Genomic DNA, 17464 nt, shown 5'->3' on the forward strand with positions numbered 1-17464 from the left:
GAAATTGTAGCTATGGAGAAGCAGAGCATTAAGCAGCAGTTCTCCGGGAATAAAGCTGGTGAATGAATTTATGGGGCTTTACATTGGCTGAATCTGGCAGGTAGTTTTTAACATGCTCACAAGAAGCAGACGTAGCTATTTCCAGTAAAACCCTGGGAAGCTGTGGTGGGTGTGGGCTTACTGGAGAGGCATGAGGCTCATGCTAGCCTCTGATGGAGGTAGACTTGGGGCTTTGCGTTGGCTCTGTCATCTGCCATCTCTATGATGGTTGCTCCCTCTGCAGCCTGAGGATCTAGTGTCTAATTTAAAAGATGAAAGGAACAGGTCGTTCTGTTGTACAAACACATCAGGTCAGTGCATGGCAGCCAGCAGGACTGCTCAAAAACTGTCGAAACAAGCACATGTGTGACTCTGGGCAACATCAGCAAGGGCAGGATTAGGCATCACCACGTCCATCAGGTCAAGCCTGTGAAGGTCTCTAAGGACCAGCTGATCATATTTGTGTCATTCAGAGTCAACAGTCTGGAAAGTAATTGCTTTAAAACACGCCTAATTCATTTTTGACTGATTCTGCAAATGTTTCCCCTTTCCTCAATGCTCCATTGACTGGCCCTGCAAACCATTCAGTGTTGGCCTGCGTGGTGTGTGCAGTCGCTTTGCTCCTTGATGTTACCTCATCAAAGAGAGCTGAAAATGATATTTCCAGCCAGACCATTTTCAAAAGTGGCCCATGAACTCACTCTGCCCTGTGCCCTCCGACTCGCCATTAGATAGGTTTCCTGTGTGTCAATCCAGCTACAGATAGGTGAAAAATTTAAGATTGCAAGATGCTGACCAAAAAAAATAAAATCACGACAGGCTATTTTTGGTTTCAAAATAAATTTCTTTTGCTAGGTCTTTCCAAGCCCTCACCTTAATGTACAGCTGCAGTAGACAAGGAAAACAGGATGCAGGGTTGCAGCATTGGAAGAATCAGGCATAAATCAAAGGAGACAAGCTAGTCCCTGTGTGTTGCCTGGGTTAGACCTCAACCTTTGAGCAAGGTGAGCAGTTCTTGCTTGCTGGGGACTCTCCCTGTAACAGCATTACCCAGCTGCTACAGAGTTTATACTGGGCATAGCCATGTCTCAATTTTTCCTCCCACTGTGTCACCTCCTTCCCTTGTGCTGACAAGTGATTTAGACAGCCTGCCCTGCTGGCCCTGCATTTGAAATGTAAATCAAACACATGGGACATAAAGCTGGGTTTCAAAGTTGACTATTAACTAGGGCGGAAGGGGTGGCGTAGCAAAAACAAACAGTTCCAAGTTCAAGTTTGAAACCATAAGAGCACGCTCAAAAGCCTTCCTCATTTTCCATCGCCAGCAAATGTGAGGGTGAGCACTTCTCCCTGGGGCAGAAAATATTCATTGGTCCCCTGATTGGGAATTAGAGATGTTAGTAACTGATAATATTTAGAGATTTGATTCAGTTCTGCTAAGCCTACCAACATGCAGCAGTTTCCTGGGCTTGGCCAGGTGAGCAGCAAAACCTGCCTGGATACAAAGTGGGATTCCATTACTTTCAAGGACGATGCAACAGGAAAAAATCCTCATCTTTTTCTGAATTCCCTAAAGCAATATTTTAGATATAATTTACTCTGATCAATGGGCCATGTAGACAGGAAAGTGCCCTGGGACCCCAGCCAGGGAACCTCGGGCACATCATTGCATCTTCGTGCACCTCAGCTTCCCCATTTTTGAGGTGACAGCACCTCTGAAAAATGATATTTTGGAGAGGGAAGCAATACTGTGGTGCTTCCCAGCAGTACTTCCTTATAGACCCAGTTCTCTATTTCTGCCTATGCTGCCATCAAGAGCAGGAAGGGCTCCACAGGCATGTGTGTGTATGCACAGGCAGGTTCTCTGTCTTGGGGCTCAGCTCCACCCCAGTGCTCTCTGAAGGCAGAAAGTACTAAGGGCAATTTCACACAAGCCACTAACCAACCTATCTGTTAATAACATTCCTTTGTTGATAGCTTGGACTGTGTTCAAACAGGTTTGGTCATCTCCTCCAATATGGGAAAGCATTATCCAAAAGGATATCCACACAGGATTATAATCATGCAGCAGTCTTTCTGTAAATAATGTTTCATTCTAGTGAAGTAAACCGTTCTGCTCCTCATTAGGCTGCATCTCAGAGCAAGTTGAAACCAATTTGCTGGAGTAGCAGTGAGGATGTCATTGCATGATCTTCATTTCCACTAAACAACTGGATATAACTCTCTTTATTTTTAGGCTAAACATGCTGAGCTTTAAAACTGTGTTGATTGTAATGTAGCTTTTAAATGATTTGTCGTGGCTGAAGGATTTTGCACATGAAAGTTGCTACTAGCTGATTAGGAAAAAAATCCACCATTGCTTCTTCTATTGCTTAGGAAATTGCAATCCTCAATCTGCAGCTTGAAAAGCATGTTGCCATGGAAATGATGCTTATGCTGTCATAAATAAAAGTATTCTAGGGTCACCAGGGTCTGCGGCATAAACAGGGGTACAAACACTGCCTGGAAAAGTGCCATAGTGGTTTAAACATATAGGAAGATAATTTTAACAGTACTTCACTTTTACTGTTATCATCAGGACTGATGAAGGTTAACTTGTAGTCATAACCTTGGCACGAAAACAAAGCAGAAACAAATCTTAGTTATTAGTATCAATAAGAGTACAGAAAACAATATTGTAGCCCTCCTGACCAGTATTTCTCCACTCAGTCAGATCAGTGTTTCTCACCCATTTTACACACATTGAACAGTGAAATGCATACATACGTGTACTTATTCGGGGGCAGTTTTACCCAATTCTTCAACACAACTCATGAGACATTAGGAAAAACATCTGATGTTACAAAATGCTGTATCATGGACTACCTGATCATACAGTGAATATTCTCTGATTCCCCAGCTACATCCCTACATCAAGCAGAGGAAATTGGCCTTTGCTTGGTAGGAAAACATTCTGGAACAAGAACCTGTCTGAGGGAAGGAGCCCTTGTGCCTTTCGCTGCTCGTATGTGAAAAGGACAAAAGGCTGGGAAACATCTCCATATGGGAGCAAGAGACAGCACTGACACCATCAGAAGAAAGAGAAGAAATTAAGGAGACATGAAGATTTCTGTAGGAATGTGCATTTTGGAGCAGGAAAAAAAAAAAAAGCATGCTTTTGTTATGTTTAAAGGCAGAATTGTATCGAAGGAAGTGGCCTTAAGAAAAGGTGGGAGACTTCTCTTAATGTAGAAAAAAAGCTGGGAAATGCAGGCAAAGGAGGGTAGATCGGCTGGGATGGCAGAACCCCAGCTAACCTACCAGTTTGGAAACTGAGGCACAGAGGTTTTCATCTTTTGTTACTGTCCCACTTATGTTATAGCATCTGAAACTTTCTCCACAAGCCCTGTGTGACTGCTATTATGTATAGACTTAACTGTATGGCTGGAGCTCTGGACAGTGTGAGCTCCATCCGCAGGGAAGTGAAGAGCACAGGTCTTCTCCAGAGGTCTCCTCCAGAGGTCTCCTGACGCCTGGGCCACCTGCTCCTGTTTCCATGAAGGAACACCATTGCTCCCAGTCAAAGTGCTTTTATGTTCAGCAGATGCATGAACATCTTTGGGTTTATATCTTAATAAGGAACTGAAATAAGGGACAAACAGCAAAACTGGGAGAGGCCAAAAACAGAGGGGGGTTGGGATGCATCAGTTTGTGTGAATTTTCAGGAGGAAAGCAGGCAGTTACTGTTTCTGGTGGGTTCTTAATTGTTCAATGGACTGCTCAATGGCATTAAATGGGCCATACTGTGAAGCTGCCTTGGGCATTATCAGATCAAGGATACATGCTTTTCTCCTTGTATTTTTTAATACCCACACAGGCATTTAGAGCACAGGCAGTCACTTTAAATAAAACTACAGAGATTGCAAATGCCACAGCTTACTTGTTTACTTACTGTTTCTTAGTCTGCCCAAAATGTGGAAATAATGTTTCCAGAGATGCTGGAATTTGTGTGTCTGTTGAGGATCCTGGCTCCTGTCCTGGCTGATATTGCATATTCAAGGGATGATTCATTCAGTCCTGAGAGGGAGGAAGGACTGTACCAGCTGTACCACCTCTCCTTCACTGATTGACAGCGTGGAGATGTTTCCACGGGGAAACCTGTGCCTCCAGGTTAAGCCAGCAATTATGGAGCAAACAAAAGAGAAGTGGAAAGGAGAAATGATTCACAGGGAGAGGAAACAAAAGAGAATTGGGAGTTGATGCCAGGCCAGGGTGACGACAAAACTTCCACTTGTCTCTGCTGAAAATGTGCAGAGCATTGTGTGTTTCTTTCATGTGTAAGTTAATGATGTCCTTTGCCATCTGCAAGGGAAGATCTGGCAGGGAACAGATCTTTGGGCTTTGCCACCCCACGCCTGCAAAAGGGTGGAAAAACCTACAGCCAGCAGCCCTCAGGGAAGGTGAGTATGAAAAGACCCAACACTGATAACCCTGACAGCTCCACTAGATAAAATAAATTCAAGAAATGGGTTCTCCTTTTGTATTCCACTGTAAAAAATAATAATAATAATAATAAATAAATAAATAAAAATGCTGCCTCTGCTGAGATGGGAACTGTGTGGGATACAGGGCTGGTACCACGCACATTACACACCTCGCCATGGATTTATCGCAGAAGGGCTTGCCAAGGCTTTGAAGGCAGCTGACGGCTCCCAGCTGGCCAAAAGCTCGCTCGCGTGGCCTCTGCAGCTCCTTTAGGGGAACAGGGTGGGAAAACTGGGCTCAAAGGTTGCCCAAATGACCAAGAGAAGAAAAATTCCTCCTGCCACTCCTCTGCTAATCAAAGGGGTGTGGAGAGGAAGTTACGATCTCTCATGTCTCGCACTGCCAAGCAGAAAAGAAATGGATTTTATGTACTAAATACACAGCCAATTCCTATATTAAGGGAGAAGCCTTCGCGCTATCAAAATCAGTCTTGAAATCAATCTTGCCTGTGGTGTATTAGGTTGCTGCAAGCAGCCATGTGTTCCAAACTCCCTTAAAACACCTTTCAACAGACCTAATCTGTTTACTTCAGCCCTTGGCTGCTGGCGGTACCTGGGACTTCGCCTCAGAGGTTTCCTACAGTTTGTGATCGGAACAGGTCAAAGTTTTCAGAGGCGGGGAGAAGAGAGGCAATTCCTCCCCTGCCCATACAAAAGCTACGTGCCTCTGAGCTACTAATTTAGAACCAATGAATCAGAAATAAGTAACATGAAAACCGTCCAACATTCATGTTTGCAGAGCACCTCCTCGGAGCAGACAAAAGCATTGTGTCAACAGGGAAACTGCCATTGAGAGCCTGCATGGCTAGTGGCTGGCTGTGTTTAAACAGCTTTGGCGGAGATGTTAACATGTTGCTGGGGAAGCAAGAGCCTGCACCGATGTAGGTGCCCTCCTGCACCCCGAGCTACTGTCCCCACCACGGGACAGTTTCCTTGTTTGATTGTTTTTTTCTGATACTGCCTGACATTCATAAGTTTCAAAAATCTTTTCTTTGAATAAAACCTTTTCCAGCTTAAAAGATGGACAGACTGTGGCTCTGCCCACCTGCACACCCTTGTACATGCCTCTGGGTGCTTTGATGACGTTGCTAGAGCAGTTCTAGGACACACAGACACATCTCAGACCACCAGGACAGACAGACCTCCTTGGCACCAAGACCTTCTGGGTTATGGCAATCTGCCCGGCATAGCTCCTGCTTTCATGGGGTGAGGTCACTGGGGAAATCAGTGTCGTCCCATGAACCTATGAACCATTCCCCAAATTTTCTCTTCCCTCAGGCTCTCAGTGTGTGTCACACAAGCCTGGGTTACACGAAACACTCAACCCATTGCCTGAAGGACTGGAAATTATGGTTCCCATGGGCACAGAGCAATTACCCTACAGGAAGAGTGAAAACGTCAAGGAACACGTAGCACTGAGATATATTGCGTTAACCAGAATACGTCTATCCACGTATCAATCTCTATTGACACACACCTATTTCTCCTCATGGGTGGGTATATATTTATATGCACCAACCTCCAAATACCTCTATAAAGCCGATGAGTTTTTATTATCCCCACTTGCAGATAGGATAGCAATGGTACAGAAAGTGCTGCGAGCCCTCTTGGCTGCCCTTTCTCAGGAGGGGAGAGTCTGCATCTTATCTTGTTGGGAAATGTAACAGAGGGAGCCGAGTTCTCCCAAAAGCCAAGTAGCTCCTTGGAGCGGGAGTCTTGCTCAGCTCTCACTTTGAATCATGCTGGCAAATAAACATGAAAGTGAAAACGGTATTGTGAGAGGGTTACGCAAGAGCGGGCGGATCCCGGGACTGAGCCATTGTTCCAAACATTTAATTAACTTTATGAAAGCTGATTAAAGGAAAATCTTTAACCTCCAGGGAAATCCCATTTTCCTTCACTTCCCATACCTCCTCAATTTTCACAATGTAAGAAGGGAAAATGTTATTTCAAGGCATGAGTCATATCAGCTACAACCTGATCTTTGCATCTGTCATGTCCTGCAGCTTAAATAATCATTAGCAGTGACACTAAACGGGGACACTTCTGAGGCAGCATTTTTCCCCCGTTATGCCATGACCTGAATTGCCATCATAATTTCTAGACTTTGTGTCACCCTGGCACCATGACAAGCGTTCACCCACGCTCAAGAACTAAGAGTTTGTCTGCAGGGACAGAGATACCTTTGAGGACACAGCATCTCAGATACAAAGTGTTAATGACATGCCACGGCCCGGCTTTGTAGCAGCAGGAGCTGTTTGCTTTGGTCACTGCGGCGAATTCCTTTGAAGGCAGGAGACTGAAGCACCATCTCCAGTGCCTCCCCATTTAACCTTGAGCAAATCACTTACCCTTTCTCTTCTCCTGGAGGTGGGGATAAAGCCACAGGAACCTCCCTCAGGGGTACTGAAAACTATAATGGAAGCAGCCAGGTACTGAGGATGTGCAGGTGGAAAGTGCTATTGCAAAGTTACTTTACTAGAGATTTTCTGTCAGCTGCAGGGTGTTTATGATCAAGCACAGTTTCCCTTTCCTCTCCTCCTTCCGCCCCTCCTCCCCAAATTCAGATGTGAATGTGCTGCGTATTGCCTCTCCTAGGCCTATTTTAATTATACAGCATAGCCAGCCCATAAAAGACTTAATCCCACAATCTAATCTTGGAGGCAAGGGACAGCTGACTGTCAGAGGAGTGCCCTTGAGGATGCAGCTGATGCAGCCACCCTGCACAGCTAACACAGGACAGCCAGGGCCCTGCTCACCCTGCCTGCACCTCTCGGACAGTGACAGCACATGGGTGGCATCACACACGCACCATGGCCCTGGGTCATCACCTGGTTAACAAGAGCCTGTGTAGAGGGTGGCTATCTGGACATCTGGATCTAATTCTCAGGAGTACACACATGGTTTTAGTCCTTCACAAGCTTATATAAGTACATACGCATATAAATACATGATATAAATACATCCTCTAGCAGCAACAACACTTATGTGAATCTTTAATGGTTCTTTCCATCTGTAGATCTCACAGGACAAAGGTGGGAGATCCCAGAAGTTCATGGTCCATTCTAAAAAGGGGAAAAAGTACCTTCTCCCATTGCTGCCTGCATGTCTCATGACAATAGTAATAATAATAATTATTATTATTATGATACAACAGACCATTCTTACTACTCATGTCTGTGAAGAACAGGCACTGCTTTTGTACACACACACAGACATCAATAAGGCAGAAGCTTTATTTACAGGATGAAATTCCTCCTTCAAAAAGTGCTAGAAATGAACCGAAGGAATATTAATGCAACATCATGAATACCAAATGCATTAAATTCTGATTCAATAAAAGGCAGACAGCTGGATATTCTGATAAAAACGGGCCTTTATTTTTTAATTCTTCCTTTCATTACCTGGACTCTGTTGGTCAGAGCAACAAAATATAGTTTCTTTGATATGCAGCAAAACTGAAAACAATCTTGCAAGTAGCACAAAACAAAAACTCCCACAAAAGGGAAAGCCATAAAATTTGAGAGGCAACGAGGCTTTCAGAAATGCCAGCTTCCCAGTGCAATGGCTGGAAGGGTGGCCTGGCCTGGCGGCAGTTCAATCATTTTGTAACGAAGGACAAATACTTTCAACATCCTGAGAAAGAGGGTGGAGGGGAGGGGGGCACGGCTCCCTTGCTTTCCCTCCTCCTGCTATTCTTTCTCCTCCCACCCCCACCCCTTGGATTTTCAATAGCTCTTTAGTGTTTCCATCAAAGGCTTTTACCATTCATCGTCCTTTCTGGTGCCTGCCTTCCACCTGTCTATCCATCACAGCCCTAACCCAGGTCCCTTTTTTTTCCCCCCTTTGCTATTTTTCATGCAGTGGGATTTGTTTATAAGCTTCTGTATTACCTAAGCTTGAGGGGAGGAGGCTGCTGGGAGGAAAGTGAGAAAGCAGGATTAAGGAGTAATAATTCAGCTCCGTTGCATTTCCATCTGAACGGTCATAAAATGTGCAAATCCTTTTCCTGGGAATTTCATGTCAGAGACCTTCCCTGCTGCTGCCCTTCATGTGCTCCCTCTCATGTGAAACCTAGCCTCAGGAAAACTGCTTGCAGCTCCAAGGACAGCAAGGGGCACGGCAGGAGGGCAGGGAGAAGGCTTGTACCAGCACGTGAGCATTCAGATGCGGCTGCAAGCTACAGACAAGGGAGTGGGAGGCAGCAGGGACTGAATCCAGCAGGATGGGAGCAGTAAATGAGGAGAGACTATTTAATCCAACAGCTCCCAGCACCCCCTGCCTATAATCAATTAGCCTGGGTAAAAAATAAGTTAACTTTTCAGGACAATTCACTCTGTGGGAAAATGATACAGGAGTATACATGATTCACATTGCTATCATCTTGAAGAGATTCTACTGTCTCCTTTTTAGCTCATCAACTGTCACGAAGCACCAAAATAGGCATTTCTAGACCCCAAAGGCCCACCAATAATCCGTATTTGATAAAACTCTGTCAGAAGGACCACAGAAAGATATGGATTAATGAATCTTTGTCATTGATTCAAACAGAGGTCAATGTGGCTGGATGTGGCTTCTGTAGGGAGGAAGGGACCAAAAAGCTGAGTTGTGTGGGTGTACCCTTGCTACCTTAACAAACACAACCAGAATAGCAAGTAGTGGTAAAAAAGGGGCTGTCTGGATCTACTCCCTTAACCTAATGAGCCTACAAACCTTGTTTTGGTGGAACTTCATGCCATGTTTGCTGGACCTGGCAACAGCTGGAAACACTCTTTCACTTACTGGCACATCTTGGAGATACTGAGGATCACCCAACAGGTGTCACATGTCAAAATAAGTTCATTTATTTGATAGGTATTTATTATTTTTCAATAAAATTGAAAGAGATTGGTTTCCCATCAGAAGCTCAGTTCTTTGTTTGGTGGCTTCTTGAACAGTTTGACCATACATATGACAACACAAAATATATTTCACCTGCTTGCAGTAGCAGTTTGCTATAAACTCAGTCCATCAAGGATTTACAATTCTAGCAGCAGTGGGGTATATATGAAATGAGAAGCCCTTTCATCCTTAAACTGCTCTGCAGTCTTATCGAGATGCTGGAAGTCATTGTTTCTAAGGCCAGAGGAGTGCAGGAGTTCATTCAGCCAGTTCAGCTGTGCTAGGAGATGGCGTGCAAATTGGGTCCAAAGATGAGAGAAACAGCAGCCCTTGGTTTTGTGGAACAGTCAGAAAGAAATCCTTAATGACGTTAGCCTTGCTTTTCAGGCTGAAGAGGAGCAGTATTTCCACCAACTACACGATCTCAACTCTGCCTTCCCCGAGGGCACTGCAAGAGGACAGACTGCAATCGCTCACCAGCGTCACTCTCAGATGTCTGTTCTTCCCACCCACCAGCAGCCTCGAACCTGAGCATGTCTTTGGCACAGCAGGTGGTATCCTTAATCCCACGGTGGGCCAGCCCGAAGCCAAGATTAGCAGAAGAATTTGTTTTCATTAAAATCCAACCTACCATTACCATCCTATCTGATGGTGCAGTTTTCAAATGCGCATGTCCAGCTATTCTAGCAGTAGTGTTTCTTCAGGGAAAGGGCAGTTCAGCAACCTGCCTCTTCACTTTCTAATGTCTTTCTTTTAATCAACAAGTAGCTAAGACAAACACAGCAAGGAATGTTAAATGCACCTCCTCACGGAGAATTTTGGCGGCAAGGTCAATGGAATTGGGATTTTGCCTTCATTATATTTCTTTTGACTGTAGAACTGGTCTGATTTTCCTCCCAGAGAATTTTTTATTATGGGCCCATGGAAAAAATAAAATAAACAGAAAGAGACATACAAATAAACACTAATACGTGCAGGAAAAAATACGAACCTTAGCACCATGCACTCCCCTCATTATTAGACAAAGGTTGGGAAGGGTTCACAAGTGTAAAATGCTCATGTGAATTATGAGATTACTGCTCAGTTTTCTTTCAAGTCGTGGGCTGGAAACAGATGGTGGCTGTAGCATTTATGACGGCACAACATGTTACTGCAAGCCTAGCCATCTCTCTCTCTCTCTCCTCAAAAATGCAGCTGCAAGGAAAGTTGTGGAAAATCAGATTAATAGTCTCTTCCACCACACAGTTTTCCAGCCCTTCATGCCTGGCCAGCACATGGACAGAGCCATCTTGTATCCCAGCAAGAACGCTCTCCTAATGCCTCTCCTGAATGGTTACCACTGACTGGCTCATTTGATGGCTAGTTAAAATGAGGGGTTTGTTAGCATCTTAAAAAAGCCTCCAGAAACCAGGTCCTTAAGGTCATAGTAGATGCCATGTGACCCCAAGCACTCCATAAGGGAAACACTCAAAAAGAAGCAATCAGACTGTCTTTCAGCTGTTTATTATTTATACATTCAGTTCAGGCCAAGCAGGTTGATCTATAGGGAAACAGGAAGACAAATACAAACATTTGCAAAAGCCTTTTCATGACTTAGGAGCCTAAACCTCACTTTCAAGCATGAGTAGAACTTTTTACAAGGGCCAATGCTTCTTGGTTTTCAATAAGACGGCCTTCCAGCAGCCACAAGTTTAGAGGTATCTTAGTGGCTAAAGATAGAAAGAGCAGCTAACCTAATATTTAAGTATTTAGCCTGTATTTAAGAAAAAAAAATGCTCAAGCTTCACTGCCTGGATGCTTCAGTCCTGATGCAAATGCCCTGCTGCCTGAAGTATGTTCAAACCTCCAGCAAAGCTGCCCTTGCAATGTGAGTGCAGTATGAGTGAAATATCCCCCATGGGGGGATATTCCCTATACCAGCTGGTGTTACCTTGGGACAGCACATCTGCACTTGAAACCACAAGATGAGCTACGGCACAACCCCTCAGCTCTCTAGCCACCACCGAGGGGCTTGTTTACACCAGGGAACAATTTAAATCGTGTGACACTATGCTGTTTGTCATCCACAGGATCTCCATGAAATACTTGTGTGTCACAATGCCTCTGAGGCCTAGAGGAGCAGCAACTCACTAGCAGAAAATCCAGTAGCTTGGGATTTGGGTCCTTGTCCAGAAACAGATTTTTAGGATTATTTCTTCAATCAAGTTAGTTAAGAATCAGGCGAATACTAATTTTCAGGCAAGTGTCACTGGTAAACCTGAGTATCCATGCTGCTTCCCTGACTTCCCTGGCCTCGCTAGCTGATAGAGAACATCAGTACCAGCTTCACCACGTTCATCCTTTCATATTCAAATGTGATCCTGCTGTTCTCCCTACAGCTGCAGATATGCAATGCAGTGTTCTGCCTTCTGAGGTGTAGAACAAGACAACTGAAACCAAGACAGAAATCTACCGTTTCCTTTACCACCTTTCAGCAGCTCATCCAGGAAGTTGCTACAGAAATACAACAGTGTACACATTTGAAACTTTAGAAAGCCTTTTCCCAGAGGTAGAATCTTTCTAGCCACAGTGTGTCTATCATACTTTTAAAAGATCCAAGGCCTTTCTTCTAAGGTACAAAAGGTACTTTTTTTTTTTTTTTTTTTGGAAATTCCATCCTGCAAAATTCATTAGTATCCTATGCAACAATGTATTTCCTGTAAATAATGAGCTATAAAGTGTATTAGAAGTTTCCACTTCTGGTTTTATCTTTTCCTGATCTAGTCTGCAAATTCTTTTGAAGTCACTTAAAGTGTTCTTCATGTATGCTTGTTTTAGGAAATACCAGATCACTATTGGCAAACTTCTCCTTAATTAAGGTAGATAGAGGAATCAAGATGATATGATCTGCTTAATTTTCCACCTTTTTAAAGATTTTTAAGGATTTTTTTAAGGATTTTTTTTTCACTTGCCTTAGAAAAGAAACATGCTGAAGAAAATAAGGAAGGAAGAGACCTCAGAGGCCCAGAGAGGGCAGCCATTGCTATCTATGGGCTTTCTACCGTAGCAGAACTGCTGACAGAAAGCCACTGAAAAGTTAAAGCTGTCCTTCAGTACTATGGTATAGTTTCCTGAAAGGTTGCAGACCATTTCTGGAACTAGCATCACTCCGAGCAATGCACAAAAGGAAAACATCATGTTTACACTGTTACCGCAGCAGGCTATTTGGGCCCTCAGTTCATCAAGCCAATTCAGATCATGCCTAACTTGAAGCACGAGTAACCTCAAAGATACATCTCACGTGCTTCAGGTTCAGCTTTCCACTGAGTACCTTGCTGAATCACAACTTAGGGGAATGCAGGGAGTTAATGGAAAACACTTATACTTGCTAACCCTAGCTGCTAAGTCCCCAAACTCCCATTCGATATACAGACATGGCCTAAGCGTTTTGGTTTGGCCAGCAGGCTCTTCACAACAAATGGATACAAGCTGTTAGGCAAACCATTCTGAAGTGCACGTAAGAGAAACAGAAATCCCTGAACAAATCGTGACAACATGATTTAAAAGCAGCATTTGTGGCCATCAGTAAAATGCACAAGCTGAGCATTAACCTGCAGGACTTATACGTGGCTTGTTGAAGAAACCATTCTAACTGTGATAAATTGCTTCTGTTGCTTTTTTTTTTTTTTTTTTTGGTGTAAACCCATTGCAGTCAAGGGAGAATTCAGATCCTGAAGACATATTTTAGTAGCTTCCTTGCTCCAATGAGAGCTCTGAGCAGCTCAATTTGCTATGGGTGAGTTTGGACCAAGAAGAGTCTTCCCTCCCAAGTGCGTGAGCACAGAGCACTCAGTTTCCATGGGAATCTTGCTGCTAAGTAGATACCACCTCTCCTCAACCACGTCTTGCAGTATGAGACCCTCCCTTGCACGAGGGACATGTCAGCGTCAGGAAACGGGTCCTCTAGGCAAGGGGAAAAGGGGGAAACTGCATGGCTTGGTGGCAGCCAGGGAGGATGCATCTTCATACAGGACCTTTCGAGCATGAGGAGGCATATATTGGCTTCCTTGAAGTGCTGCAGCATCTCTCCCTCCTTCTCTGGCTCCACACAGCAGGCACAGCTGGGCATCAGGCTCCAGCAGGGCAGGGCTCAGAGCAGAAAATCTGGCCTCTTATAACTCCCCTGGTCTTCAGCTTAAACCAGCATCACCTTTCTACAGAAAAGAGAGGAAAAACCAAAGTGCGAAGGAAAAGGTGAAGTATGGCTGGAGCAAGGAGGAAGCCCCATCTGAAATATCAGGCTGTTTCAGCAGTGAACTGAGCATGCAACAGGTACTTGAAACGTCACTGCTGGAAAACACTTTCACCAAACAGCAGAAAGCAAACCTGAGGTTTGAGTGCCATGGCCTAGGGAAGGAAGCAACATCCCTGGGTCAAAATTGGCTGCTCTGCAGAACAGAGACAGAGGGATTTTGAAGCTAGCTGAGGTTTACTGAAAATCTTGAAAAAAGAATTAGGATCAGATGCTGAAGTCCCTTAGACCACTGAAAAAAATGTCACAGCCAGGAACTCCAGCAATTCTGGAGTGCTCTTGATACTTCAGTGCGGTCTACAAGTTTGAGTTCACTCCCAAAGGAATCTGAGGCCGCTCAGCACTTCACCCACAGGCCCCCTCTGAACAGAGTCTTCTTTCTTGTGGTCAAACAGGGGATATCTCGAATTTATGTCTTGCTTCTCCCCTCGTGAGCAAACAAAACAATTTATATGAGTAATTCTACCCACTAATTGCCAAGGAAAAGTCTGGTAATGAATGCTTTGCATTTTTGACAGGTCAGAGGCTTCCCTAAACAAAGTTGCTGTTTTATGTTTTCTAACAGCACATGTTCACATCCGGGGACCTTAGCAAATTCCAGGGTGGATGAGTCTCTGTGGGAAATTGCTTTTCCAGATTTTCTTGTTTTAACTGCTCCAGGAAATGATTCTATTTTTACAACACTAAACAGCAAAATATGAAACCATTATCTGCTTCATGTCAAGAGTTTCGGGTCAATTCTCAGGTAACTTGTCATCTCTAGTGAAGTCAATAGGGTTGTATCTATTTCTGTAAGTTAGTGATCTGGCCAGTTATGTAATTGGTTGATCAGTTACTAGAACATAGAGCTAGCTACCATTGGCCTAAGGAGTGTCCCATTTTCATGTCTCAAAGTCCATCCAAGCCCTCATGTATCGATAAGTGAAGTATTCAGGTATTATGGTCTATAAAGATGATTATTAACTGCTGAAAGATTTAAGCACAAACATTTTCTATCAACAGCTATTTTGTCACTGAATAATCACTACATGTAGTAGATTTTCTGTATTCTTTTTTCACCTGCCAAATAAGCCAGGGTGGGATTTTCAACTGTCTAAAATGCTTTTCTACTAATTTCCAGTTCTTCTCAAGAATCAGGATGATTTTTAATCCCCATGGATCATCTGCACTTCTGGGTGTTTCTATTCTGTGCATGCCTGGTCTTAACAGCTACTCTCAGTTTCAAAGATGGACAGTAAAACCAGTTGCCTTCATTACAGAAGGTCAAAGTTAGTTTACAGAGGCCAAAACAGGCCTGATCTTGGAAGGATGACTGTGCAACTTTCAGGTTGGGAACTACGTATTCTTGGCTTTACACCTAACTGAAAAGCTCACCAAACATCCCTCAAGAAACTAGCATACAGAAAACAAACTTAGAGACAATATCCAAGGAAAACAGTACCTAACCTATGACTCGTTCTTTGATTTACAACTGTGATTGTGGGCCCCACCTTACAGTCATATGCCATGATAATAGGTAGCAGTTCAACGAGAACCAGCCATAACTTTTTATGTGTTGTAGTGATTCTGAGCTAATTCAGCACATAATTTGGCCTGATGCAGCAAATAATTAGAATGACTAATGGGACTGATAACATTCCACAACTGAAAAATGAATGATCAGTCTTCTGATCTTGTGCACTTTCTTCTTCTTCTTCATTTTTTTTTTTTACCTAAAATGTGCCACATTTCACATGAATTTTTATCTAATTCTTTTTCCCATCTCAAATTTTTCTGTTATGGATATGACTGTGAGTTTTCAAATTATGTTCTCTGATGTACCTGAACAGATCATCTTAAAGGGGATCACTGGATCACTGGCATTAGTAATGGTGGTCCTGAATCCACCCATGCCAGGAAAATAGTTTTTCAGAAAATAACAAATACAGCAAGACGGCAACCTCCATGGAAGCAAAAGAGAAGGGAATTCTCCTAGCTATTCTCTTTGGGTTTATTTCCAACATACTTCAAGACTCTAAGGACAAGAAGACCCCCAACCCTGTGCCAGAAAAGCACACTCTGCACAAAAACAGTAATAAACATCAACTCTGCTCCGTTTGCCCAAAGTCAGTGGGATGTTTGTCCAAAGTTACATGCATGTTTAGGCACTAGTTTGAAGAAGGGCAAACGTGTTTTTCCATGTTAGGGCCTGGGAAAAGAATTCAGGATTGGGCCCATGATAAAAACAGCTCCCTTAGGAAACGTTACTCACACCATAAAAGGAATGAATAACAATGATGTGAGAAGTACAATGAAAAATTGTCTACTGAATTTTCGCAAATTCCCATAAAATATGAGTCTTCATTTTTTCTATGTGCATAATTTTTACTACAAAGTCACAAAAGGTTGACTCCTTAGAAATGCAGGAAATGACCAGTTCATGATAGCATAACAGGCTGCATAAGTGCATGGGCTGAAAGCTGGATTTGCATCCGTCACTACATTCTTTGATATGGCAGTGGTTTTTGATCATGTATCCAATGCACAATAATTAGGCAAAATGACTTACCCTCAATCTTTTCAGTATTTAGCTCTAAGGGTGCAAGGATTCATTCCTGGAAAGGGAAGATGGTCGTGTGATTTAGGGCACTGGATGAGCACTCAGATCTGAGTCCTATCCCTTGTTCTGCCATAGCCTTGCTGTGTGACCTTGCACAGTCATTTCTCCATGCCTCGGTCTCGCCTAAAATGGGATAACAATAGTTCTTTATTTCAGAGGGGGTATGAGTACAAACCTGTTCAAGGCTGTGCTGCAGTGAGACACTACAGCAAAGAGCAGCACAGAAAAGCTCAAACATGAATAATACCTTCTATTAAAATGTGGGAAAACACACAGTAATTATTTGAATAAAATAAAAAATACAAAATATAGGCTTAGTTTTGGGGAATAAAACACTGATGGGCTTCTCTCTTTTACCTGAAATTAAAGCACACATAAGTGGGATCCTCAAGGGTTTAAACAATCTTTATCTAGAGATCTGCTAGTCTAGAAGCTGTGGAGTTAGAAACACCAAGAAAACGACTTCCTTTAAAACAATTATGTACCTCTGCTTTGTTTCTGTTTTAAAGCAACCAAGATTTTCAGCCCAAGAGAGGATAAGTTAAATACTCAGGATAAGATTTTCAAAGTCATGGAAGGGGCTCACAAACATGATTTCCTTCAATTTACTGTAAAATATGAGCATGCAAATCTGAGGGAGCTTTGAAACTTCATCTTTGCTTTTGGGTACACTTTCAAATTAAATTATGAAGGGAAAGTGAATTTTAATTGAACTGTCAGATGTCTGGAATAGCTTGAACACCACTATTCCAGAGTTACACTGCTACTGGAGTTGGACAGAGCTTCAGCAGCAAGCCTTCAGTAACGAATATTTTTCCAAATGCAAAGATGAATCTTTTCCTCTCCACAAAAGCTTGTCTATATAAGAGCATTTGTTTTTCACGTGGGGGATCAGTTATGGGCCTGTTGGCCTGGGAGACAGGATCTCAGGGCACATGCCTAGATAAAGCAATTGATTTAGAGATAAACAGATCAAAGACTGTTCTCTCAGGCAGGAGGAGAGCGAAGAGATATATGATGAGAAAGAACCTAGGAAGGGAAAATCCTTCTTGAGAAAGAGAAAGATGGGAAAGTCAGGCAGAAAATAGCTGTAAAACAGCCCATAGAACAGGAATATGGACCCAAGGAAGA

At 43.3% G+C, this 17464-nt stretch overlaps 1 protein-coding gene across 7 annotated transcripts in view; it reads right to left on the reverse strand.

The window, feature by feature from the left end:
• PDGFA (platelet derived growth factor subunit A) overlaps positions 1–17464 on the reverse strand; it is a 69880-nt gene that overhangs the window by 26168 nt on the left and 26248 nt on the right. For 2 of the 7 annotated variants that reach the window (XR_014318532.1, XM_082772495.1), the window contains 2 exons: positions 16283–16456; positions 7933–13636 (listed from right to left, as the gene is read on the reverse strand). Coding sequence is in view for 4 of the 7 variants with exons in the window: in XM_082772495.1 (XP_082628621.1) it covers positions 16323–16456 (134 nt within the window). In the remaining 3 variants the exon portion in view is untranslated. Of the gene's footprint in view, positions 1–7932; positions 13637–16282; positions 16457–17464 lie in introns of those variants that run through there. The other 5 variants (XR_014318531.1, XM_082772497.1, XR_014318533.1 and 2 more) reach the window with 4 other exon arrangements.

This window comes from Aythya marila, assembly GCF_965140915.1.
Source record: "Aythya marila genome assembly, chromosome: 15".
NCBI classification, from domain to species: domain Eukaryota; kingdom Metazoa; phylum Chordata; class Aves; order Anseriformes; family Anatidae; genus Aythya; species Aythya marila.